The sequence below is a fragment of the Grampus griseus genome (assembly GCF_964374135.1).
Source record: "Grampus griseus genome assembly, chromosome: 20".
NCBI classification, from domain to species: domain Eukaryota; kingdom Metazoa; phylum Chordata; class Mammalia; order Artiodactyla; family Delphinidae; genus Grampus; species Grampus griseus.
Window position 1 is genome coordinate 26191535 of NC_139014.1, and position 25103 is coordinate 26216637.

Below are 25103 nucleotides of genomic sequence, written 5' to 3' on the forward strand. Positions count from 1 at the left end.
AATTGCAGGTGTCTGTGAATGTGCTTTCTCTGCCCTAAGCAGCTACCTCCTTTAATCTTTGGGCCTATCAAAAAGTACTGGGGTGACTCAGACTCTTAAAAAAGGTAGAATGACTTTCAGTCCTCTCCAGCCTAAGACTTGAAAAAAACACAACTTCATACTTGTGCTAACTGGAAATATGGTAGTAATATATTAGCCAAGAGAGGGAGACAGGTTTAAAATGGTATGAAGAGTATGGTGGTGTTTGTGTAACATATGTATCTTTTTATGTATATGTGTATATATTTATAATCTGTAAAGAGATGCATCAAAGTGTTAGTAGTGGTTATCTCTGGGAAGAAGGATTAGCTATAATTTTTTTCTTTTATTCTTTTTACTTTCCAGTATTTTCTAAACATTTTGATAATGAGGATGTACTTTAATAATCAGAAACACAATGTGTGGTAACTTAATGAGAAAGAATTTGCAGTTAAAAACCTTGCTGACTAGTCACTTCCCAGAGGAATAATTGGCTCCCCATAGAAATGGCGTTTTATCAAGTTGAGTCTATAGCTCAGTCTATAGTGGTGACAGGGAGTATTGTGCCCTGCTGTGAAGTGATCTGCAGAGAACAGACTTGAGGACACGAGGCGGGGCAAGCTGGGACAAAGTGAGAGAGTAGCATTGTCATATATACACTACCAAATGTAAAATGGATGGCTAGTGGGAAGCTGCTGCATAGCACAGGAAGATCAGCTCAATGCTTTGTGACGACCTGGAGGGGTGGGATAGGGAGGTGGGAGGGAAGCTCAAGAGGGAGGGGTTATGGGGATATATGTATACATGTAGCTGATTCACTTTGTTGTACAGCAGAAACTAACAACATTGTAAAGCATTTATACACCAATAAAGATGAATGAATAAATAAATAAATAAATACAGAGGATGCCTATAGGGAAAAAAAGAATAAAGGTCACTTCCCAAGGTCCACGTGGGAGTTCTCCCTTCTCTTCCGCTCTCTCTCTTATCTTTTAGTTTTCAAAGATCTCCACTGGTAAGAGAATACGATATTCAAAATTGTTAACTGATTAGGGAGTCAGAAAATCCTCAAAGGGACCTTGCTTTGGCTGGGGAAACAAGTCCCCAAAGCAAAATAAACAATTTCCATTCCATTGGTGAATCTCTATAAAGAAAGGTCACTGTACATGTTACCCAAATTATATTCTTGCAGTAGACCTAATGAGTGTAGACTCTGCCACAGGTTTTATCTCCTGTTTCTGGACTAAAGGAAACGACATTCTCTGGTGGATAAAGCCTGGGAAGGTGGGGATGAATGTAGGTATCAGTCTTAGACCAAGAGCTTTAAGTATGGAATGTTTTTAATCATCCTCCCTAGTGGTCTTGAGGAGGAGCGGGTTTTTTTCCCCCTATTTCATGGTTAGACTGAGCCACAGATGGCAGGATAAACTGGAGGTGATGCTGTGAATCAGTGGAGGGTGATACTCATTTATTCAAATGCCAGCCTCAGTGGTCTTGCCTCTCTGCCTAACATATTTTCAAAGCATGCTCTGTGGAACTTTAGGGCACCTAGAGGATCTCTAGGGCTTCCTTGAAAATTATCATCATCCATGCTTGGTTCCATCTCTTCTAGGGTTAGCTTGAATATCAAATCAGGGCTTAAGGCTAGATGTTGTACCTTTTTGGACAGTACTTAAAGTGAAAGAAAGGAGGATATGATTTGTATATGTTGTTGTTGTTACCAGAGAATTAAGAAAACAATTACTTAGGAATAGGCACATTTCACCAAAATGAAATGGAATGGTTTCAGACGCATGAAAAGAATCAGGACAACACCCTTTGTATCCCTCATGCCAGTCCCTTTTTCACTGAAGCTCTATTTCAAGGTCAGCTGTTTCATGCCACCATCATAATAAAAACATTTCCAAAATGCAGTTTTTAGAACACAGGTTTGAGTAGTAATTTTGAATTTGTAAGATTAGTTGGGGACTTCCCTGGTGGCACAGTGGTTAAGAATCTGCCTTCCAATGCAGGAAACATGGGTTCAAGCCCTGGTCTGGAAAGATCCCACATGCCGTGGAGCAACTAAGCCCGTGCGCCACAGCTACTGAGCCTGCGCTCTAGAGCCCACAAGCCACAACTACTGAGCCTGCATGCCTAGAGCCCATGCTCTGCAACGAGAAGCCACCATGGTGAGAAGCCTGTGTACCGCAATGAAGACCCAATGCAGCCAAAAATAAAAAATAAATAAATAATTAAAAAAAAGATTAGTTGTTGCAAAAATTCATTGTTAGGTAATACTCAATTAGCTTAACATTGAAAGTATTGATATATTAGTTGACAGTTTTTTACTTAACATGTTCAGAAAATTTCGCAAGTAGGACAATTTATAATGGTAAAACAAATAGAATATTCTTTGATACACAAAATAGATTGTAGATGTCTCGTTTCATTGTAAAAAGTCATATGCATTGTAATCCATAGTTTTGAGTTTTATGAAAAATTACAATGTATAAATAAAAATCTAATTTCATAATAAATTCTATAAACTGAGCCTTTCTTAAACTATCTCTTAGCTGAGGTAAGGGAAAGGAAGAAACCACAGCTAAGAAATACAGTAAAATATTGCATTGAGTATTAAAATAAAAACCAGCTGTTTCACTTTCTCACCAAACTCATTTAAGTAAGTTAGACGTGACTTAGAGCCATGCCTCTGTGAGAAGGAGCACATAATCATGTTGCTCTGGAATCCTTGTTCAGAATGTCTGTGGCTCACTGTGATGGTAAGGTATAATGTCAGACCAACTTTAGGAATTCTGGATTATCAGCAGACCTTGTCTGGATCCTATTTGATTTTGCTTGTTTGCTTTTGTCTTTTGGCTGTGCTGCACAGCTTGCAGGATCTCAGTTCCCCGACCAGGGATTGAACCCAGGCCACAGCAGTGAAAGTGCCGAGTCCTAACTACTAGACCACCAGGGAATTCCCAGTCTGGATCCTATTTGTACGCAGTCCCTAAGTGCTTTGGGGATGAGTCACGAGGAGGACTTTTGGAACGCTTAGGGTCACGTTCCCTTTCCCAGTGTGTGGAGGGCTGCATATAGTGGCAGAGGCTAAGTCATAAAGCCCTATGAATGCCAGCCTGGGAAAACAGGAGCCCCACCCTCAGCTGGCTGAGAGCCAGTGCGCGTGAGGTCAGCAGAGAGGACAATCGAGGACTTGGTGAATGTGCCACACCAAGGGCTGCTTTGCTCAGTTCCTTGGAGGCTGTGTTTAAACCTTTTGTCAAAGAGAGTAATGGGTCCATTCATAGTGCTCAGAGGGAAGACTTTTTGTTTTCATTTGATGGGGTGAAAAAAATATCCATTTTTTGTGGGATTACCAAATGAATTTCAGAGGCTTGTGGCTAAGTCAGTAGCAAAGGCATGAGAGTAACTCTGGAGCCCAGGCTTCCCCCTCATTGGCCTGGCATTACTGTCTGATCGTAATGTCCCTGCTGAAGATACGAGGGTAGGATTAGCAAGAATCTGCCCATACTGATTAATAGTAGGGAGAAGACAATGTAGTATCTTTCATTCAGTGTGTGAGGCAGAGCAGAACTTTTCAGAAGTATGTCTCATGGACCACAGTGATCTCTGCAGCTTTCTTGGGGCTTGATGATTTGGGAGCATCTTGTCCAACCTAGAGATTGAAAGGAAATATGAAAGATAAAGAAGGATGCAAATGGGTATTTCTTAATGTACCAACAAAGAGATAGCTTAGTACTAAACCCTGTGCACATCATTTCGCCTTTGTTACCCATCGATTCTAGGAAAATTTATTGTGCTTTACACTGCGAAAGTATCAGCAAAGTGCACTTATGTATGAGAACCTACAGTTTGTTGAAACCAATAACCTCCTAATAAACAGCCCAGCCATCCCTTGTTTGACCGATTTGCCTTGAATGGAAAGGGCCCTGGATGTGCAGCTACTTTGGATCCCAGATGCACAGGGATTCGACTTCATTCCTGGAATCAGGCCCAAACAATCTCACTCTGTTTGAGAAGGGGCAAATATCTGGGTCAATGTGGACCAAATATTTTTTACTAATCCCATTCCACTCTCATTATACCGTGCCCCAACTGATTTTGTATGTACTTTCTAAATGCTTAACTGTTTATGAACATAGACTCTAAGCCTCTTGAAGGCAGGGAACTTCAGTTCAAGGCTTTCAGTAAAATTTTGTGGAAGAGATGAATATGCCAATAAATCCAGTATAGGAATTAAAAGACCTGAATTTTAGTTCTGTTTCCACTAGGTGTGTGACCATGGGAAAGTCAATAACCTTTCTAAGCCTTAGTTTAAGTATCAGTAAGATGTAGATACCCACCCTAGCTACTTCCCAGGATTTTTATGAGGCTCAAATGAGGCAGTGGGTATAAAATTTCTTTTTTAAAATTAATTCCTTTATCGTTTAGTATCTTATTTTGTTCATGGGAGAAATTCAATCAGAGTTGCTGTTACGTGGCTTCTTCTAATTCTGGACTAGACTTTTTAGTCCCCTTCAGGCCTATTTCTTTCAATGTTCAGTAGAAATGATAATGTTGATTGGATTAAAGAACTAAAAATACACTAAATTATAGAATTATACTGATTTACCTGAGCTCATCATCTAACATTAGCAGAAACAGGATTATAGAAAATATTAACCTAGACCAGAGATGACAAATAAGTTGGCATTGGATACCTAAAGCACTGTGATAAAAAAGATTGATGCCATGCCTGGGTGGAAAGAGTGCCATGCTTGATTTTTTTTTTTTTTTAAATATTTATTTATTTATTTATTTTTGGCTGTGTTGGGTCTTCGTTTCTGTGTGAGGGTTTTCTCTAGTTGCGGCAAGCGGGGGCCACTCTTCATCGCGGTGCGCGGGCCTTTCACTATCACGGCCTCTCTTGTTGCGGAGCACAGGCTCCAGACGCACAGGCTCAGTAGTTGTGCCTCACGGGCCTAGTTGCTCTGCGGCATGTAGGATCTTCCCAGACCAGGGCTCGAACCCGTGTCCCCTGCATTGGCAGGCAGATTCTCAACCACTGCGCCACCAGGGAAGCCCCATGCTTGATTTTTTTTAATTGAGATTTAATTTTCATATAACATTGTGTAAGTTTAAGGTGTCCAGCGTGTTGATTTGATGCATTTGTAAATTGCAGTGTGATTACCACGGTAGCTTTAGCTAACATCCCATCACGTCACATAATTATCATTGCTTTTTTGTGGTGAGAATGTATAAGATCTAGTCTCTTAGCAATTTTGAAGTATACAATATGGTGACTATAATCTCTATGCTGTGCACTAGACCTCTGGAATGTATTCATCCTCTAGTTGCACTATGCTCGATTATTATTATCATTATTATTTTTTGGCTGCATTGGGTCTTCGTTGCTGCACACGGGCTCTCTCTAGTTGCGGTGAATGGGGGCTACTCTTAGTTGCGGTGCGCGGCTTCTCATTGTGGTGCCTTCTCTTGTTGTGGAGCATGGCTCTAGGTGCGTAGGCTTCAGGAGCTGCAGCACATGGGCTCAGTAGTTGTGCTCACGGGCTCTAGAGCGCAGGCTCAGTAGTTGTGGCGCACAGGCTTAGTTGTTCTGCGGCATGTGGGATCTTCCAAGACCAGGGATTGAACCCATGTCCCCTCCATTGGCAGGCGGATTCTTAACCACTGCGCCACCAGGGAAGTCCTCTACTTGATTATTGATATGTGCGGTTGACATGGAACTAAAGAGTGTGTCCCATCCTGGACTATATAATCTTTGAGACCCATTCTCAGTGCTGTAATTCTACAAAAGTGGCCACCTTCTTTAATTTAAAAAAGTATTGGAGACCTCATCTCTTTGTTTCAGTGGGTTTTTAGATGTAGAGAAGGTACCCATCACTTTCTTGTAGTCAAAGGCTGAGTCCATTCCTGGTGGGAAAACTATTTAAAGCAGCCATGCTGAGCCGGTGGTGTGGTGTCTGACTTACACACTAAAGTGCAATATGGATTTATAATCCTGCCAGGAAACCCCAGGGCAGGGAAGAAAGAAGGTGCTTTGCCAAGTATTCAGGCTGTGTTCAAGTGTGGTGGTTCCTCAACTGTGTTGTATGTCAGAGTTACCCAGGGGCAGGGATGGAGACGTAGGTTGTGGGCTCTGAAGCTCTTACAATTTCAGGGACCCTTTTTAAAGAAAAAGAATACAGATTTTAAAAATACAAAATTGGATTCAAAGCCTTTGTGCAGGTCCCGTGGGTCCTGAGTTTAAGCTTCATTAATTTCACAGTAAAACCACCTCTACTTAGGGAGCTTGTTAAAAATCTAAAAAAAAAAACACTTCTCTGGTGGTCCAGTGGAAAAAAATCTTAAAAATAAGATTCCTGGTCCCACTCTAGCCATTCTGATTTATTATATCTGATGCCCATAAATAGCTATTTTCAATAAGTACCCTATTGTATTATGACCCTGCAGATGTTAAGAAAACAGTAGTACAAATACCTGCCCATTTCCTGACACATAAAAGAATTACCCACATTTGCTGCATAATTCAAGCAGCTTCCTGTCTCCCAGGATTTATATATTAACCCCATTTTCTCTAGGCAAATGACAATAGCCATACAGAGAACACTTTCCTTTTTGGGCTGAGAGTCAGTCTGGGATTCAGCTACACCAGGTTGCTGGCCTTCCTTTCTTTGCCTTCTCCACAACCTCTGGCATTGGCATAGCTCTCTGGCTCCTAGGCATTGACTCTGAAGGGAGAAAATGACCTGGTATTAACTTCAGGTGGCTGCTGTGCATCTGATTATCTTCCAAACCTCACATCAGGCCATTTAAAGAAAATCATCTCTCTTGTTTTTTTTGGCTGTGCCACACGACTTATGGGATCTTAGTTCCCCAGCCAGGGATCGAACCCGGGCCTGGCAGTGAAAGCATGGAGTCCTAAGCACTGGACCTCCAAAGAATTCCTGAAAATCATCTCTTCTAAGGAAAAAGAAAATATACATTCCTATTGGCTCTATCCTCCCTAGAGAATGCACAAGTACAGCAGAGGAAAGGAACTTGCATTTAGCAAGCACCTCTACGTGCCAGGAGCCTTTCCCACAGAATCTCCATTAAACTTCATAACCACCATGAGAGGCAAATATCATTAGTCCCATTTTAAAGATGAGGCAGCTGCAGTTGGAGAAGGCAAACAACTTTCTCAAAGCCACTCAGCTAGTGAGTGTAGAGTGGCAGGTGTGTCCAGACTCCAAAGTCTGTGCTTTTCTCATTATGCCAGCCTGCCTCTGGGACAGAAGGAGGTCTATTATAGATCAAGCCCAAGGACCCAGTACATCAGCAAACTTACAGGGCATGGGACTTCAAAAATGATGAACACTATAATGGCAATTCCCCTGAACAACAAGGTGACTGCAATCAGAAATTTGACCACGATGCTCCATTTCTGCCTCTTCTCTAGGTCCTCTTCTGTGTCTAAAAAGAGAGAGAGGAATAGAAAAGGGAGAAAAGAGAACTTGAGAGAAGGAAAAGATTGACCTTTTGACTTGAAGGTCTCCTGGCTCACAAGACGAATAGGGGCCCAGCCTGATTCAGAGACAGAGGCTGAATTTCCAGTTCAGAGTCAGGAGTGGAGTAGGCATCATGGGCTCTGCTCTAACCTCCTTTGCAGTCTCTTCCCAGAGTCACCTTTACTAGGATTTGGAATTTTTCCATGATCAAGTAGGATTGATTCTTGCACTGCTTTCATGGAAAGAAAAGTTACGCGAGGGAGTCTGTCACCAGCAGCCCTCTCAGGGTCTCTGTCCTTGTGCCTCAACACACATACTGTATGGGATTAGCAAATCACATTTCCTGTGCTCTTCTCAATTTAGTGGGGCATATGAGGGACAGAGGTAAATTGCCATTGTTTTTGGGTCATAAGCCAAATTTGGGGACAAATGGCTCATATGCATCTTGTTAATACTAATCTCCTATTTACGTTTCTCCTGTTGGAACTGGGATGTAACCCAAACTGAAATCTTACAGAATTTGAGTCCTGGCCAATTTAGGGAGGGCTCTTTGTAAAAACAATGCAGATGAAAACATGCTTCTTGGTTGTTGTCATCACTGTAACGAGTGCTTAGAGTTTAAATGTCGCCTCTCTATTCACATGATGGCTGGAATTACCCACCACACCAATACCCTTTATGCTGTCCCCGAATCTGGCTACAAGGTGAGCTCAACTTGTGTGGAGGTGAAGGATTATTAATAGTGTCAAGCTACAAACATTTCTGGGACCTTCTTTATAGAGAAGCTGATTTTTTTTCCATAAGAAATGGAGTGATTTTCTAATGCAAACTGTGTAACTTCTCAACCTCCAGGAAAATCCTAGGAGACCCGGGCAGGTGTTGGGACTGAAAATGTTTCTTTTTCTTTCCGTTCTTGTCTTACCTCTACTTATTCTGTACCTTGTTTCAGAGGACTAGAAAAATCATCAATCCTTGTAGTTTTCTCTCCTTTTTTCCCAGGAGTTACGAAGGTGGTAGTGGTGGGAAAAGTCTCTGATGAAGCCCCCATCACTGGGTAGACCTTACACTGGGAGATCCCTGGTAAAAAAGCTATAAAACAAGAAAGAAACAATGAAAGGACAACTGAGAAAACTTTATCCTGCCTTTGATTTTACCTGACAAAACCCTAGCTCTACCCAGCTGATATGAACTTCTAACTGTGGCCCCATCAATCTGTCTATAGGTTTAAATTGTGGGCCTTAATAATGCCAAAGAATAAATGAGGATAGAGATACTAATAAGATATGGATTAAATTCCCATGGCGCCTTTGACTAATGTACGTTCAGAGTGAAGGAGTATGGCCATACTCGTAAGGGCATAATGATAATAAGGATGGAGGGTGTAGCACCACTGAAAGTTTCCTTCTTTAAAAAAGATGGCTCCAAAGTCCAAGGAAGAACATGAAGTAGCATAATTTGCCTTAATGACTGCGGCAGGTCTGTCTAGTGGAGTCTAAGTCAACGACTTTGAGAGAGGTTTGGGGAAAGGGGGAGCTGGAAGAAGGGGAGACCTCCCAGCTTCATGTCCCCTCAATTTCATTCTTTCAGCAAATATTTAAAAATGAATATCTAGTATGTGCCAGGGACTGCTTCCGTACTTTGGATATATCAGCTGGGTACCCTCTACCATGGGAACAAGCAAGGAGGAAGGAGGGCTGAGGGGGGACTGGGGGAAGCAGACAATAAGTACAGTAAGTTTTATGGTTTGTTAGAAGGGGATAAGTGCTACGAAAAGAAACAAAGTAGAGAAAGGTAAGGGGGCAGTCGGAGGGGTGCGGGTGGGCAGTGGTTGGGCGACCTACAGGATAGGCTGGTTTCATTGAGAAGATGAGAGTTGAGCTGAGACTTGAAGGAGGTGAGGGGATTAGCCAGGCAGATGCTGGGGAACTAGGCAGAGGGAACAGTGTAAAAGCCCTGGGGCAGAGTGTGTCTGGCATGTTTTCGTCTTAGAGGAAGAGCACGGAGGCCAGAGAGATTGCAGTGGAGTGAGCAAGGCGACAGTCATAGGAGATGAGGGAGTTTCTGAAGGAAATGGGTCCATATCACTTAGGGCCTTGTAGGCCAGTTTGAGGACTTTGGTTTTTGTTCTGCTTGAAGTGGGGATCCGTTGCAAGTTTTTGCGCAGAGAAGTGACCGGATGGCTTTGTTTTTAAAGGATCAGTGGGTTGCTGAGTTGGAAACAGACTGTAGTGGGGGGCCTGGGAGAAGCAGAGTAACCTGTTAGGAGGCTCTCGCAGAATCCAAATGAGAGATGATGGTGACTCAAACAGCTGTGGAAAAGATGGGGTGCGGACGGATGCTGGCTGTGGTCTGGAACCACCTTCACCTGCCTCCCGAATTGATCTAATCCAGTTCCGACAGTGGTTCCTATTCTATTTTTAATGGCCTCCTGTCATTGCCTATTAAATTGAGATCTGTACGTCCTACTTGACTTTTCTGAATTATTCTCCCAGGTCTTAAGTCTGTGTGAAAATGACAGTTCTTTACTTCAGAGGCCAGTGGGCACAGTACCAGGTACTGTACACAAATTATAGGGGAAGTAGTCCTTGATTTGTTTAATCAGGAAGACAGTGTTGGCAAAGGTAAGCAGAGACAAAGAGCCAACAGGCTCGAAAGGAAAAACAAGAGAATTATGCGGCTTTTTTTTCAGCATAGTGCCAGTCAGTTCTCTGAAGTGACAGCATATGTGTTTCTGCGTCAGATGAGATGAAGATAAATCTCACTTTGGAAAAGTAACATATAAGTTCTCTGAGTTTTGGTTTCCTTATCAGCAGGATGGTTATAATAAAATAATTCTTGGTCTACCTATTTCACAGGAGTGATGTGAAGATCGGAAACAAAAATGAGAAAGCAGGTGTGAGAAACACTTTGCAAACTGAGTGATATTATGATTGAAAGAGGAGGAAAAACCTAGAGATCCTGTCTCTGCATAGAGGAACTGTGCCCTCTAGCCACAGGGATAATGGGATTTCAGTGTGGCATGTCTTCCCACCTCCTGGGAGCCACTGTTTCAAAATCTACTTAATAGGCTTTTCATCCGTCAGTGTAGTTCCAGTTCTGCCCAGCTTCTAAATTAATGTCCATCCCTGTTGGCAGCTCATCTCTTAGGTCTCATCTGCTAGGTAACTGAGTATTAAGGTGGAGCAAGTTTGTAAATACAAGCAGTCTATTCCCAGTGCTGATGGAATTGCAATATTAGCTTTTCTTTGGCTAAGAATATTTGAGCAAGAATTCCCCCACTTTAAGGAGGTCTACAAGAAATGCAAAGTTATGAAATGGATAATTTAGGGGATGATGCTTTATTGCAAAATAATTCATTTTAAATAGGGAACATTAGGTACATTATATTTAAGTGGAAATCTCCTTTAGAGATTATTCTGTAATAATACTAGCAGGTTGAAAGGGCTATTTGAGAGGCCTTACATATTGATGTTGGGCTTACATATCTAGAAATTAGATCATCTTGTCAAATCTCTCATCTGTAGCTATGGAAACTGAGCATTGGAGAAATAAACACTTGTTTGATGTTATTTCTCTTGTATGCCACAGTTTCTCATGGGGTAAACAGACCATAGGAATCAGTTCATACTAATCAAATTCCAAAGAGCCTAATCCATGCACTAAAATGACATTTTAAAAATTTACATAGATTTGCCTAAAGAGAGAGAGGCTAATCCATTTCCTTGAGGCTTTAGCTGCCATTAAGCTCTACCTGCCTCCAAGGATGTCAGCCAGAAGGCAGCGCCTACCTCCATCGCATTTTCCAAGCTCACCTTTGCCTGTCACAAGGGATCCAATCTGAACCTTGGATGTGAGGGTTAGGTGACAGCTCGGTGGGGGGCAGTGCTGTTTCTGCGGGGAACGGCACGACTCTCAGGTTTTTCTGAGTGTGCTTGACCTTTCGCCTTTTTTCCAAATATACAAGGTTGACTTTCACTTTGCTCCTAGCACCAAGACACTGCAAGGTAGCCACAGCCTGATTTAGGATGAATGTGGGCGATTTGGCTTCTGTCCGAGCTTCTGGAAGGAGAAAAGCCAGGTAGGAAAATGAAGCCAGTTCTTAATCTGAATGGTGCCCAGCCAGCCCACTTCTGTTCATGGCCCACTGCTGTACTTTCTTCTCTTTTGCCTTCAGTTCTTCCTCAGCATGTTTCTATGTACTAAATATACAAGCCCTGCCTTTCCCCCTTCCTGCCGTGGGTCCCATGAAGATTGGTGACTGCAGTAAATGCAGCCCAGAGAGATGCTCCTAGGTTGTTTTTTCTAACGCAGAGCCGCTTGAGTGCCGCCTCCTTCTCTTTCCTCACCCCGTCTCTTTGATTTATGCAGCCACGGCTTAGGTAACAACAGTTAATTAATTAATTAATTAATATTGTATAAGTGAACATTTTATTTTTTAATTTATTTTTTGTTACATGTATCTATTCTTTTTCAAATTCTTTTCCCAATTAGATTGTTACAGAATACTGAGCAGAGTTCCCTGTGCTATACAGTAGGTCCTTTTGGTTATCCATTCTTTTTTGTTTTTTGAAGAACTTTTTGTTTCAGTTAATCAATTTATTTATTTTTGGCTGCATTGGGTCTTTGCTGCTGCATGCGGGCTTTCTCTAGTTGCATTGAGTGGGGGCTACTGTTCGTTGCGGTGTGAGGGCTTCTTATTGTCGTGGCTTTGGCTTCTCTTGTTGCGGAGCGTGGGCTCTTCAGTAGTTGAAGCACGCGGGCTCAGTAGTTGTGGCTCGCGGGCTCAGTAGTTGTGGCTCGCGGGCTCTAGAGTGCAGGCTCAGTAGCTGTGGCGCATGGGCTGAGTTGCTCTGTGGCATGTGGGATCTTCCTGGACCAGGGCTTGAACCCGTGTCCCCTGCATTGGCAGGCGGATTCTTAACCACTGTGTCACCAGGGAAGCCTGGTTATCCGTTTTTAATCTAGCAATGTGTACATGTCAGCCCCAAACTCCCTAACTATCCCTCCCCCACACACACACACCCTTCTCCCCTGGTAACCGTAAGTTCGTTCTCTAAGTCTGTGAGTCAATAGCAGTTCATTTAAAAATGGGTTTCCAGGGACTTCCCTGGTGGCGTAGTGGATAAGACTCCGTGCTCCGAATGCAGGGGGTCCGGGTTTGATCCCTGGTCAGGGAACTAGATCCCACATGCATGACACAACTAAGAATTCACATGCCACAACCAAGGAGCCTGCAAGCCGCAACTAAGGAGCCCGCCTGCCACAACTAAGACCTGGCGCAACCAAATAAATAAATAAATTTTTTTAAAAACACAAGATAAAAATGGGTTTCCAGAAAGCCTCACAGGGGGATACATAGCTTTTAAACAGGATATTTGAGATCTGGGCTCGGATTGGGGGAGACAAGCATCTTTTAAAGGTAAAACTGTTCAGGAATGGCAAAACGATTTTTCAAGGGTCCATTCCCTACCTTGCATTAGCATAGCCCTTTGAGAGGAAGAGACCAGGCAGCAGTTCCACCTGGCAGCTGCTGTCTCTGAGTTCTGGGGGAAAAAAAAGGTCAGGGTTGACTGGGTACTTCTGCTTGAGAATTCCGGGCACTGGAGAGGGAGATACAGAAGAATGCAGTTCCTTCTTATAAAACTTGCACTTGGGGAGATCAGACATTCCCTCAAAAGGACTTCAAGATTTACGTAAGTGGGAGTTAGCCTAGTACAAAGAAAACTGGGCACCAGTCTATTATCCTTAGGGAAAAAGAAGGTAAAAGAGTTAACTAAGTTAATGAAAGACTAACCAACCCATTCCTTCAAACACTGCCTATTATCTCTTCTCCTTCCTGTTTTATCTACCTTCTTGTATTAAAACTTTTGAAAGTTTAATAAGTGTATCGTTGGACAAGATATCTTTCCAGGTTCCCATAGAATGATAGGTTAAATGATAGGTTATAGTTATTTATGCTTTTTGGCACATAACTCACAGGGTGTTGTGAGTTTTCTTCATTTGTTAAATTTGTTACTGCTGCACCTTATGCTGTTTGGTCAGCTAATAACTTTGGTCAGCTAATTTTAGAGATGAACTGTTTAGGACACTTTGAAAAATCATGTCTTTTTTTTTTTTTTTTTTTTTTTGCGGTACGCGGGCCTCTCACTGTTGTGGCCTCTCCCGTTGCGGAGCACAGGCTCCGGACGCGCAGGCTCAGCGGCCGTGGCTCACGGGCCCAGCCACTCCGTGGCATGTGGGATCTTCCCGGACCGGGGCACGAACCCGTGTCCCCTGCATCGGCAGGCGGACTCTCAACCACTGCGCCACCAGGGAAGCCCAATCATGTCTTAAATAAACAGTTATCAAAGAGCAGCAAGCGGTGCCATTCCACCCTCACACTACCCTTTCTCAGCTCTTCCCACCCACGAGCATCCCCATCAATTTTGATGTAATGCCTTTAAAAAGGAAGACAACATCTTATGAGGGGTTATGAATTTAGGAGTCTTAGGTGATGACAATACTGAAACTCTGACAGTACTTTGCAGGAAAGAAAGCCATCTAACAGTGAAAGCAATTTTAATGTTAGTTACGTGAACAAAATGGAAGAATGCGTCACACTCTCTGAAGACTTCTTACCATGAAACAGCTCTCTCTCTGAGTTGAATAACATGGAGAAAGCATCATCTGCTAAGTATTGGCTGTATCTCTATCTGGCGGAATAGACCCCTAAACACTTTCTAGGCTTCTCTTTGGATTTCCCAGAATACTAGGCTAGAGAAGTACTTAACCTTTCTTGTTAGCATCATAGGATGTAATGATTAGGCTGAAAACCAAGACGGTATCCATGTTAGCTTGGGCACATTCTCCTTGTAGAGACAGTACACTGCTGGTCTGTCACAGCCACCTATAGCCTCGTCTCTAAATTCTTGCACTGCCTGGAACCAAGTTTGACCCTGGGAGAGTCTGGTTCCACCCTAATTATTTTGCCACATTTCCTGACAGGAGACAGGACCAAGTTTGTTTGTTAATGATTGATTCAGAAGATCTTCACCTGACTTCACCGCTGGTGCTGACGTAAGGAGCTGTAATTACCTAGAGCTTTCCCCGGGAGAAAGGATATAAACACCCAGTGATATGCTTTACAAATACTCGCAGAGACACGTAGACATTCGCATACATGCTCACTGACACAGGCACGGCTATTCACACACCGACATAAAGAGATGGAGAGATTTCTATTAAGGAAAGTGATTTCTAGAATAGAGCAGGAAACTAGGACTGAGTGAGTCAGTGAGTTACACTGGCGAGGGCGCTGGACTAGGAATCAACAGAACTGGCTTTCAGTTCAGCCCGTGTGGTTAAGTGCGGCACAGTGAGAAAAACTTCTTGACTTCTATGGATCGCAGTGTTCCCCTCTGTAAATGGAGCGTTCCAACCCAGCGATCTCTAGAATCCCTTCACAGTTATAAACATAAACTTACCTTAGTACGGACATACCTGTCTGGTTTTGCACATTTTCACACTCCCGAATAGTGAAGTGAGTGTAGGTGGACCACGTTCCTATGACTACTGGGCTGAGAGGTTGTGAGGAAGAGCTAAGTACACTAGGTGAGTGATACTGCCTGCAGTTTGGGAAGGCTTTCCTACACAGATAACTGTTGTAGAAGATTTTTCTAAAATTGTATCCTTTAGATTTTTCTAAAATTGTAGACTTTGTGATAGCATAGCTAGGGGGATCATAGCAATAATGAAGATCTACTAAGACCCTCTGAAGTCTCTTTACCCACTGTGAATGTACTTACTCCATTGGAGCCATTATAAGTTTGATTATGGGTAAGAAGGTTCTAGAGGCTGACGCTCTGATAATGATGTAAAGGGAGCTTGATTCAAGGGACTTTCCATAGGATATTTCATGAGGTCTGAGTCAAAACATAATTGAAATACTACCCTGTTTCCTGACATTTTAATTCAGGTTGAAATCTGGCTAAATTGAGCATGAAGAGAAATCTTGGGAAAACAGAAAGGACAGAGGTGTCACTGAAGGACATGTTTCCTGAAATGTGGACGGAGGGGAGGAACTGCTGAATATGCAGCCACAGTGCCTTTCATTCCTTCCTTCTACAAGTCTTTTTTTTTTTTTTTTTGTAGTATGCGGGCCTCTCACTGTTGTGGCCTCTCCCGCTCCGGACTCACAGGCCCAGCGGCCATGGCTCACGGGCCCAGCCGCTCCGCGGCATGCGGGATCTTCCCAGACCAGGGCATGAACCCTTGTCCCCTGCATCGGCAGGTGGACTCTCAACTACTGCGCCACCAGGGAAGCCCCTTCTGCAAGTCTTTATTATGCACCTACTGTGTGCCAGACACTATTCTAGCAGTGAGCAAGGCCAAGTGTGAGTTCATGTAAAACAATGGGAAGCAGACAGTAAACATGGTTGAAAATAAAATAGTACAGAGGACTAACAATAAATAATATACAAATACACATACAAGATAATTAAAGATTGTGACAATCATCATGAAGCAACAAACAGGTGATGAGGTGAAGGAGGAATGACAGAGGACACTTTATTTATTATTATTATTATTTTGGCAGTTTGCAGGATCTTAGTTCCCCAACCAGGGGTTGAACCCGGGCCCTCGGCAGTGAAAGCGCAGACTAACCACTGAAATACCAGGGAATTCCCGGAGGCCACTTTAAGTAGGGTGGTCAGGGAAGACTTCTCTCAGGAGGTGGCATCTGAGCTAAGAAAACCAGGAGAGTGGATGTTCTAGAAGCCAAGAAAGGAGGGTGATTCAAGGAAGGAATGGATTTGTCCACTGGACAAACTGTCCGCTGGATTTGACAATTCTGTAAGAGCAGTTCCAGCGGCATGGTGGAAGTAGGAGGCGGCTGAGAGGGAATTGGAGGTGAAGAAGTGTAGATCATCTTTGAAAGACATTTGGCTATGGAACGGAGGATAGAAGTGAAGCCAGCCGAGTAGAGGTAACATCAGTGCCTCAAATCTTGATTGGTCCAGACCAGCACTGTCTCAGTTGCCTGATTGTCCTAGCAGGGCTGGTGGGCAGAGAATAAAGGGGCTCCACTGCCTTTCCTGGGCTTCATGGTTTTTGCTTACTATTTCCTTAACGTAATTGGATTGTTCTCTTTTCCCTTGTGGTGTCAGACATGTTCCCCTGCTGTCTCTCCCTCTGAAATTTTCTGTAGATTAGTTCCTGGATGCCCTGTTACAGTGCTGCCACCTTGGAGCAGGGGTAGGAAAGGCTGTGAGGGCTATTCTCGTTCTCTGTAACAAGGTGGCAGAAGAGCTCACTCTTCCCAAAAGAGACCTTGTGCTCGTACAAAATGAAGCAGAAGTTTTCTTTTACCCGCTCTCAGACCCTTCCCAAAAGTCAGCCTGCAGGTTGGAGCAGCCATACTGTGGGGTACAGAGAAGTGGGAGAGCTTCATTAACGAGTCAAAATATCCAGTAGTAGAAAAAACAGACCCAGAACTGTTTCTCTACTACTAGACATTTTTTTCTTTCCTGTTACAGACATTTTGACTGGTTTTCTAAGTGTTTGCAGTATCTGTGGAGGAGAGGATTTCTCTCCTGATCTCATTTCCCCACAACAAAAATTTCAAATTTAGGAGGAAAAAAAGCTATAACATAGGTGAGTTTTATGTTGCGTGCAGGTGAGAGATGTAACTCTGGAAGATAGTAGGAAACAGGGTGGGTCTGTGGGAGGAGTACTTAGGCTCTGTAATTGAATCACTTTGAGGAAGTCACTTACCTTCTCTGGCCTCTGTTTCAGTTCCTTTAATGAAATGGTTGGACAGGATGATTTCGGAGGCCTCTTCCAGCTCTAAAATTATCATCTCAATGCCACACTCTGCTACTCTGTCTTTTAAGGGTGTATGTTTTTTATTTGTTCGTTTGGATTTATTTTAAATTCTTTTATTGTGGAATATAGCATACATATAGAAGAGTATATAGGACATAAGCATATTTGTAATAATAATAATAATGTGAACATTATGTAATCATCACCCAAAGTAAGAAATTGAACGTTGCCAGTAGCTAAGAAGCTCCTTGTATGTCTGTCCCTCTGGTCACACTCCTTTCCCTTCTCCCAGTCATTATTTTCCCATGCTTTTTAAAAATAGGGAACTATCGGGGCTTCCCTCATGGCGCAGTGGTTAAGAATCTGTCTGCCAATGCAGGGGACTCAGGTTCAAGTCCTGACTGTGGAGCAACTAAGCCCGTGCGCCACAACTACTCTAGACCCCGTGAGCCTCAACTACTGAGCCCACGCACCACGACTACTGAAGCCCACGTCCCTAGAGCCCGTGCTCCACAACAAGAGAAGCCACTGCAACGAGAAGCCCGTGCACTGCAACGAAGCGTAGCCCCCGCTCGCCGCGACTAGAGAAAGCCCGCGTGCAGCAACGAAGACCCAACGTAGCCAAAAAATAAATAAATAAATAAATTTATAAAAATAGTGAACTATCTACATATGTATCACTAAAAATACTTAAAAATTTTTTTACCTGCTCTTGCACTTACATAAATGGATAGATCATACCCTATGTTTTTTAAAGTAAACTTTTTATTATGTATAACACAAAGTGAATACACCTCTCTTTATGTTGTCTCCCAGTCACTACCCACCATCAGGAGTAACCATTATCCAGATTTTTTACCACCACAGATGAGTTTTGCCTATTTTTGAACTATGTATAACGGGAAACACACTCTTTTGTGTCTGACTTTCTTTGCTCAACATTATGTCTGTAAAACTCATCCATATTGTTTCGTGTACCAATAATGTGTTCATTCTCATTGCTTTATAATATTTCACTGTATGAATGTACCATAACTTATTTATCTGTTCTACTGCTGAGAGACATTGGGTTGCTTCCAGTTTGGGGCCATAAGGAACAGTGTTCCTGGGCACATTTGAAAGTTTCTCCAGAGTATAAACCCAGAAATGGACACTGGGTTATAACATATGCAGGGTTCAGCCTCACTAATTAATGCCAACCTGTTTTCTAAGATGTTGTCCCCATTTACTCTCCCGTCTGCAGTATATGAAAGTTCCTGTTGTCCCAAAGGGGCCGAATTGCCTTTTCAGTGTGGTACAACCATGGGACCTAGCAGGGTGGCATACCCTCACAGTGCCAACCCTTTGATTGATGCTTCAGCCACAGCCAGTTCTCCTGTTTACTTGCTCCCTACAAGTAAGGGTAAAGGATTCAGATTAACCCTAGGTCCCTGATCACATGCTCTGTTACCCTGGGAATATTGGCCTGGGGTAGTGAATTTAATAACATAATCATTCCTGAATTCATTGAGCGTCCATAGGATATTTTGTTCTTAACTGAACACTAGTGGAAATGGAGAGGGGCCCAGAGAGAAAGGGGAAAGTAATATTTTCAGCATGCCTACTATGTTCCAAGTTTTGTACTAGAAACTTTACATTTTGGTTATAACATTTAATCCAAAACACAACCTCACAAGGTATGTGTTCTACCTCAGTTTTATAGACAAGGAAACTGAGGCTCAGAAAGGAGGTCATTTGCTCAAAGTCACGGAGCTGATTAGTGACAGAGTCAGGATTTAAAGCCTGGTTTACTTGATTAAAGAACTCAGCCCTTTACAGTGCAGAACACAGAGAAGGCTGTGTCCCTGCTGCTCTGTTGGCTAAGATTGCCAATACCAAGAACCAGTTCTTCTCAGGTCTGCTTGCCTGTATTCACTCCCAGAACTATGCTAGTCAATTGATATGGCCATCTCATTCATTGATTTAAACTACATTTTATTTTCATTCATTTTGGTTTCCTTTATCCTCTTTCTTCCTTTTCGGGTTTTTTTTTTTTTTTGCGGTACGCGGACCTCTCACTGTTGTGGCCTCTCCCGTTGCGGAGCACAGGCTCCGGACGCGCAGGCTCAGTGGCCATGGCTCACGGGCCTAGCCGCTCTGCGGCACGTGGGATCTTCCCGGACTGGGGCACGAACCCGTGTCCCCTGCATCGGCAGGCAGACTCAACCACTGCGCCACCAGGGAAGACCCCTTTTCGTTTTCATTAAGAAATTTGGGCACATCAGCACAGTAGTTCCACTGATAGACAAGACTTGTGTTGCTGTTTCTACTTGCTGGTCTAGTATGTTAACCAGAGGTGAGATTTAAAAAGACAGGGATGGGGCTTCCCTGGTGGCGCATGATTAAGAGTCCATCTTCCAATGCGGGGGACATGGGTTTGAGCCCTTGTCCAGGAGGATCCCACATGCCGCGGAGCAGCTAAGCCCGTGGGCCACAAGTACTGAGCCTGTGAGCCACAACTACTGAGCCCACATGCCACAACTGCTGAGGCCCACACGCCTGGAACCTGTGCTCTGTAGCGGGAGAGGCCATCGTGGTGAGAGACCCGTGCACCGTGGCGAGGAGTGGCCCCCACTCGCCGCAACTGGAGGGAGCCCGTGCACAGAAATGAAGACCCAATGCAGCCAAGAATAAAAACAAATACATATGGGCTTCCCTGGTGGCGCAGTGGTTGAGGGTCCGCCTGACGGTGCAGGGGACACGGGTTCGTGCCCTGGTCTGGGAGGATCCCACATGCCGCGGAGCGGCTGCTCCCATGAGCCATGGCCGCTGAACTTGCGCGTCCGGAGCCTGTTGCTCCGCAACCGGAAGGGCCACAACAGTGAGAGGCCTGCGTGACGCAAAAAAACAAAACAAAAAACAAACAAAAAAACAAATGCATTTATTTTAAAAAATAATAAAAATAAAAAGACAGGATGGGGTCTTCCTTGGCGGTCCAGTAGTTAAGACTCTGCGATCTCTGGTTGGGGAACTAAGATCCCCCATGCTGTGCAGCCAAAAATAAATAAATAATAAATAATATAAAAACCTGTCTTTAAAAAAAAAAAGACACTGAAATCTTCTGGCACAAGTTATGATACAGGGAAACTTTAAGACTGAAGGGATGAAAAGGATAAAAGGAAGTTGAGCAATGGCTCAGTTTTCCTTTAAAGGCTCTACAAAAATTATTAGTGTATTTTATTATTTACTGTGTTTCATATATAATAATAGTAGTGGAGGGTGAAGGTGTTTGTTTGGGGTAGACAGGTGAGAAAGAAGGAGGAGAGGTAGCAGGAGAAATGCAGCAGGAGAAAGCTAGGTCGGACACGGGAGAAATGGAGACGCTGGGGAAGCTGAAGAGAAGGTGAGGCAGGAGCAGGGAGTAAGCTCACCGGGAGCGCTCTCACAGGCCTGCAGGAGAGTGAGGTCAGAGATGAGAAGGTTTAAAGCTGATCAATATAAAGTGTTAGGGGCTTCCCTGGTGGCGCAGTGGTTGAGAGTCCGCCTGCCGATGCTGGGGGATGCGGGTTGGTGCCCCGGTCCGGGAGGATCCCACGTGCCGCGGAGCGGTTGGGCCCGTTAGCCATGGCCGCTGAGCCTGCGCGTCTGGAGCCTGTGCTCCGCAACGGGAGAGGCCATGGAAGTGAGAGGCTCGCGTACCGTTAAAAAAAAAAAAAAAAAAAAATTGTTAGAATCCCAGGATCGGGCAATACCTCAACAAGTTATTTTCCCTGCCTTCAGATAAAGGTCCCCTTATACTTTCTTTAGGTATTTAGTTATGAAGTGTATAGGACTTAGAAAGGGCTTTTTTAAAAAAAAAAGATGCTGGAGGTGTCATGTAAGAGGCAGCTAGGCTTTGGTGACTGCCAATTATGGATAGCACAGATAGGGACTGGAAGTGTCTGGGATTGGATAATAAGGAGGGAGGGAGAGCTGATATGCCTTGTGAAAACCCAAGTGTCCATGTGAAAACATCGTGGGGAGTCTCCACTGGGAACACTGTCCTTCGTTGTGTAATCCTACCTTTCATCATCAGGACCAGACTTATAAGGTGGCCTCCCTGAAGACATTTTCTGACCTTATGGTGTGAAGTTCCCTCAGGCTTTTAACCCTGGACAAACCTGAACGGTTGACTAGAGCAAAGGAACATAGTGTTCTGATAAGGCCTTAGTGTCTTCTTTTTCTTCTGTCTTGCAACTGGAGCCTCAATTCTGCTCAAGGCACTGACTTTCTTGATGAAATCTGTCCGTCTGTAAAGCAGCTAAGTATCCTACTGGAGGTTTTGCCTCCCAGAAGTGACCTGAAGACGGACAAGCAGACATCAGGAGCAAGTGGCCTCTCAGGTACAGAGCCAGCCTTTATTTTAGTCAATGAAACCCGTACGAATATCTCTACCTAGCTATGGAGGGGGAGTACCGAACTATAAGACATGCTCTCTGCCTTTAAGATTAAAATTCAGCTGGAGAGCTAAAACCAACATAGACACAAAAAATTTTAGGCTAATGCTGAACCACGTGGTGGTGACCAGATTGCTAGAGGAATTCAGAGGAAGGATAAATCAGTAGGAGCTGGACATGTAAAAGAGATCTTCTGAGAGAAAATGGGCTCCTAAGGACTAGAAAAATTCAGAAAATTAGGAAGGGGGAAGGATGAGTTTGCCAGCATAAGCAAAGGTAAGAGTAAGCATGGCAAGAGCTGGAAGCCGGATAAGAGTATATGTTCTATATTGGGAACCAGTGGGAAATAACATCCCAGTGTATCCCCTATCCTCTGTCTTAAAGGTCCATCACTGACATTGCCACTTAAGGAATTTGGAACCATGGCCAGAGAGCCACCAGGACAGGGTGCTCTTCATGGGTCCATTTTCTATTCGGGCGCTTTCTTTCCTCCTTTGGTTCAACTTTGGCCTGACCTGACAGACTTTCCTGTCCAGGAAGTACAGGTGTGTAGGACACATTGCTGTTTATCAGAGACATGTGGTAGCAAAGAGGGGGACAATAATGATAAATTAAACTGTTTAAATTAAATTAAACTAAACTGTTGTTCTTAACTCCAGGGTGAATAATTACTGCTTTAAAAAGAAGTCTACAGTGGGGCTGGGAATCTGTATTTTTAACAAGCACCTACTGATTCTGTTTCAAGATGGTCTGTGGAACATACTTTGAGAAACACTACCATAAACTAAAGTAGAATTGACAATGAAGTGCTAAAATGTCCCAGACAATGACACACATACTGTTATGTATTTCTGGGCTTACTCAGATTTGAGAATTTATTCTCTCCTATCTATGGCTCTTATAAAACTTACATGGTTATCATTTAAGGAATAAGATCTAGACGCTCTGTTTTGGTGTTTAGTTTTGTCTTCCCAACTAGATTGGGATCATCTTAAAGACAGGGATGCCCTCAGGCTTTTCTTATTTTCCCTGTAGTAGGGTGAGAGACCATCTTTTTTTTAAAAAATTTATTTATTTATTTACTTATTTATTTATTTTGGGTGTGCCAGGTCTTAGTTGCGGCGTGCGGGATCTTTTAGTTGTGGCATGCAGACTCTTAGTTGTGGCATGCATGTGGGATCTTGTTCCCCGACCAGGGATAGAACCTGGGCCCCCTGCATTGGGAATGCCGAGTCTTACCCACTGGACCACCAGGGAAGTCCCGAGAGACCATCTTTAAGGTTGGAAGGTAGCTAGAATTCTTAGGAAAAAGTCCCTGATAACTTTATCTAACCTTCTTGAAAAACCTGAAGGCCATTTGATATTTGGGAACTTTTATTAGTTTTCTAGGGCTGCCGTAATAGAGTATTACAGACTGGATGGCTTAAACAATAGAAGTTAATTTCTTCACAATTCTAGAGGCTGTAAGTCCAAGATTGTGTCAGCAGAGTTGGTTTCTTCTCAGGCTTCTCTCTTTGGCTTGTAGATGGCCATCTTCTCCAGCAAAACAGCCACATTCTGGTAAGTGCTTCATCAACTGTGATTCACAGATGGTCTTCCCTGTATGTGTGTCTGTGTCCTAATCTCCTCTTCTTATAAGGACACCAGTCATTTGGAATTAGGGCCCACCTAATGACCTCATTTTAATTCAATTTCCTATTTAAAGAAAGAGCCTATCTCCAAATATACTCACATTCTGAGGTGCTGGGGGTTGGGACTTGGACATAGAAATTTTAGAACACAATTCAGCCCATTACAGCCTCTAGTTTCAGCATCTCGAAATGTGCCACTCACTCCCTTCTGTCACACCTGTTAGTCTTGTATAAAGTTCTCTCCACCCTTTAGCTTTCCTCCTCCACTTTTTACAGACACAAGCTTGTGTGGCAAGTACCCATGAAACAGCTCTAAAGAGCCTGTAGTAGAGATAGGCAGGTTGTGGCATGCACCAAACAGCACAACACTTAGGAGGTGTTAAAATTCCAGGTGTACTGTCTTAGAGACGTACCTCTCTGCCCAGTTGTCTTACCGTTTGATAACAATAATTAGATTATTATATCATATGTAAGTGGTGTATCCTAACTCATTCTTCATTTTCTTTCACGGCAGCTCATTCATTAGGCCTTTCCTTGGCTAGTTCTTTAGAGAGCTCAGTTACTTCAAAAGTTCAGTGAGGTCAAAAAGCAGGCCATGTAAGGGCTTGCTGAAGTTTCCCATAAGGACAGTTTTTGAGCACCACTCCCTGGTTTTGCAGTGCTCCTGAGGCTGATAAACAGCGACACCGCTAAGAAAGAACCTATTATAAGTAATAGGAACTAGGAAAGGTAGATGAAAAATAAAACAGGCAACCTCAAGATTTCTGGATCTTTACAAAGTCACTTCTTTCATAGAGCACTATCAGGGAGAGGCAAAGCTTCCCTCTTCCCAGGACTTTTTTTTTTTTTCTGCGAGTCAGTCAAGTCAAACATCTTGTTAAACCTTGAGGTTTTGCTCAGTTATCTTTACATCGTGATTTTCCGCTCTTTGTTCAACTGACAGATGTACCTAATGACAGTTATTGTGAAACATGGGTCACTTCTCTGTAAAGTTCACATTTTCTTTCTAAATTTCTGTTTCCAGTCTCTATTATTTTAAAGTAGGTTGGTAAACTCTTGGAGGAGCCAGCACCTAGTGGTATGACGAGGGCTCCTAGATGAATACTCTTTCCTGTTGACCACCCTTTCCATCCTCCTGCTTCTGCTTCCACCCAAGAACTTCTGACCTCAGGTGGTGTATCTATACCCTATTCACTTTTTGCCCTCTGGCACAGAACTTCTTCTGGCACCAAACTGTCATCCTCTGTGCCTCTGGACCTTTAGCACAAGCTTGTGCAAGGATCAGAAAAGTACTCTGGGCAGGGTTGGAAGGAGTTAAACTCACCCATTCTTCTGAAGTGCAATTTTCTCTAATTTTCTTTCTCTCCTGCCCTATAGTTGTATTATATGTTGGGACTCTTTCCAGTTACTATTAATTTTCGACACACAGCCACCATGAAAGTCCTGCTATAAAATAACTGGCAAAACTAGAAAAATTGGTTGGCTGCTTCTCAAAGGCCTGGTGTAACCACCGTGGAGGTGGGGAGGCACGCTCCTTTCGGAGAAGTCAGGAGTTGACTGCCATCACTTTCCGGGCTCGGGGCAGGCACAGGAGCCTGTCCTTTGGCACCCTGCTCTTCTTACAGAGCTTCCTTCATCGAGGCTTCCCCTCAATGCTTCAGGATCCAGCCCCTCAGACTCCTTTGGGGCGGGCAAGCCCAGCGAGGCCGGTTATGTTGTCCCAGAACAGGCGTTAATTTGCC

At 43.5% G+C, this 25103-nt stretch overlaps 1 protein-coding gene across 1 annotated transcript; it reads right to left on the minus strand.

Annotated features, from left to right (window-relative positions):
- Positions 1 to 3306: 3306 nt before the first annotated feature.
- LOC309838356 (uncharacterized protein C17orf78 homolog) lies at positions 3307 to 14339 on the minus strand (the record flags this gene model as incomplete). Its single annotated transcript, XM_082679431.1, is given in 11 exon segments — positions 3307 to 3676; positions 6636 to 6752; positions 7352 to 7476; positions 8434 to 8442; positions 8445 to 8600; positions 11324 to 11387; positions 11390 to 11415; positions 11418 to 11570; positions 11746 to 11885; positions 12982 to 13111; positions 14282 to 14339. Coding segments are annotated over 11 exon segments (1056 nt in total). The 3' UTR covers positions 3307 to 3598.
- Positions 14340 to 25103: the final 10764 nt, after the last annotated feature.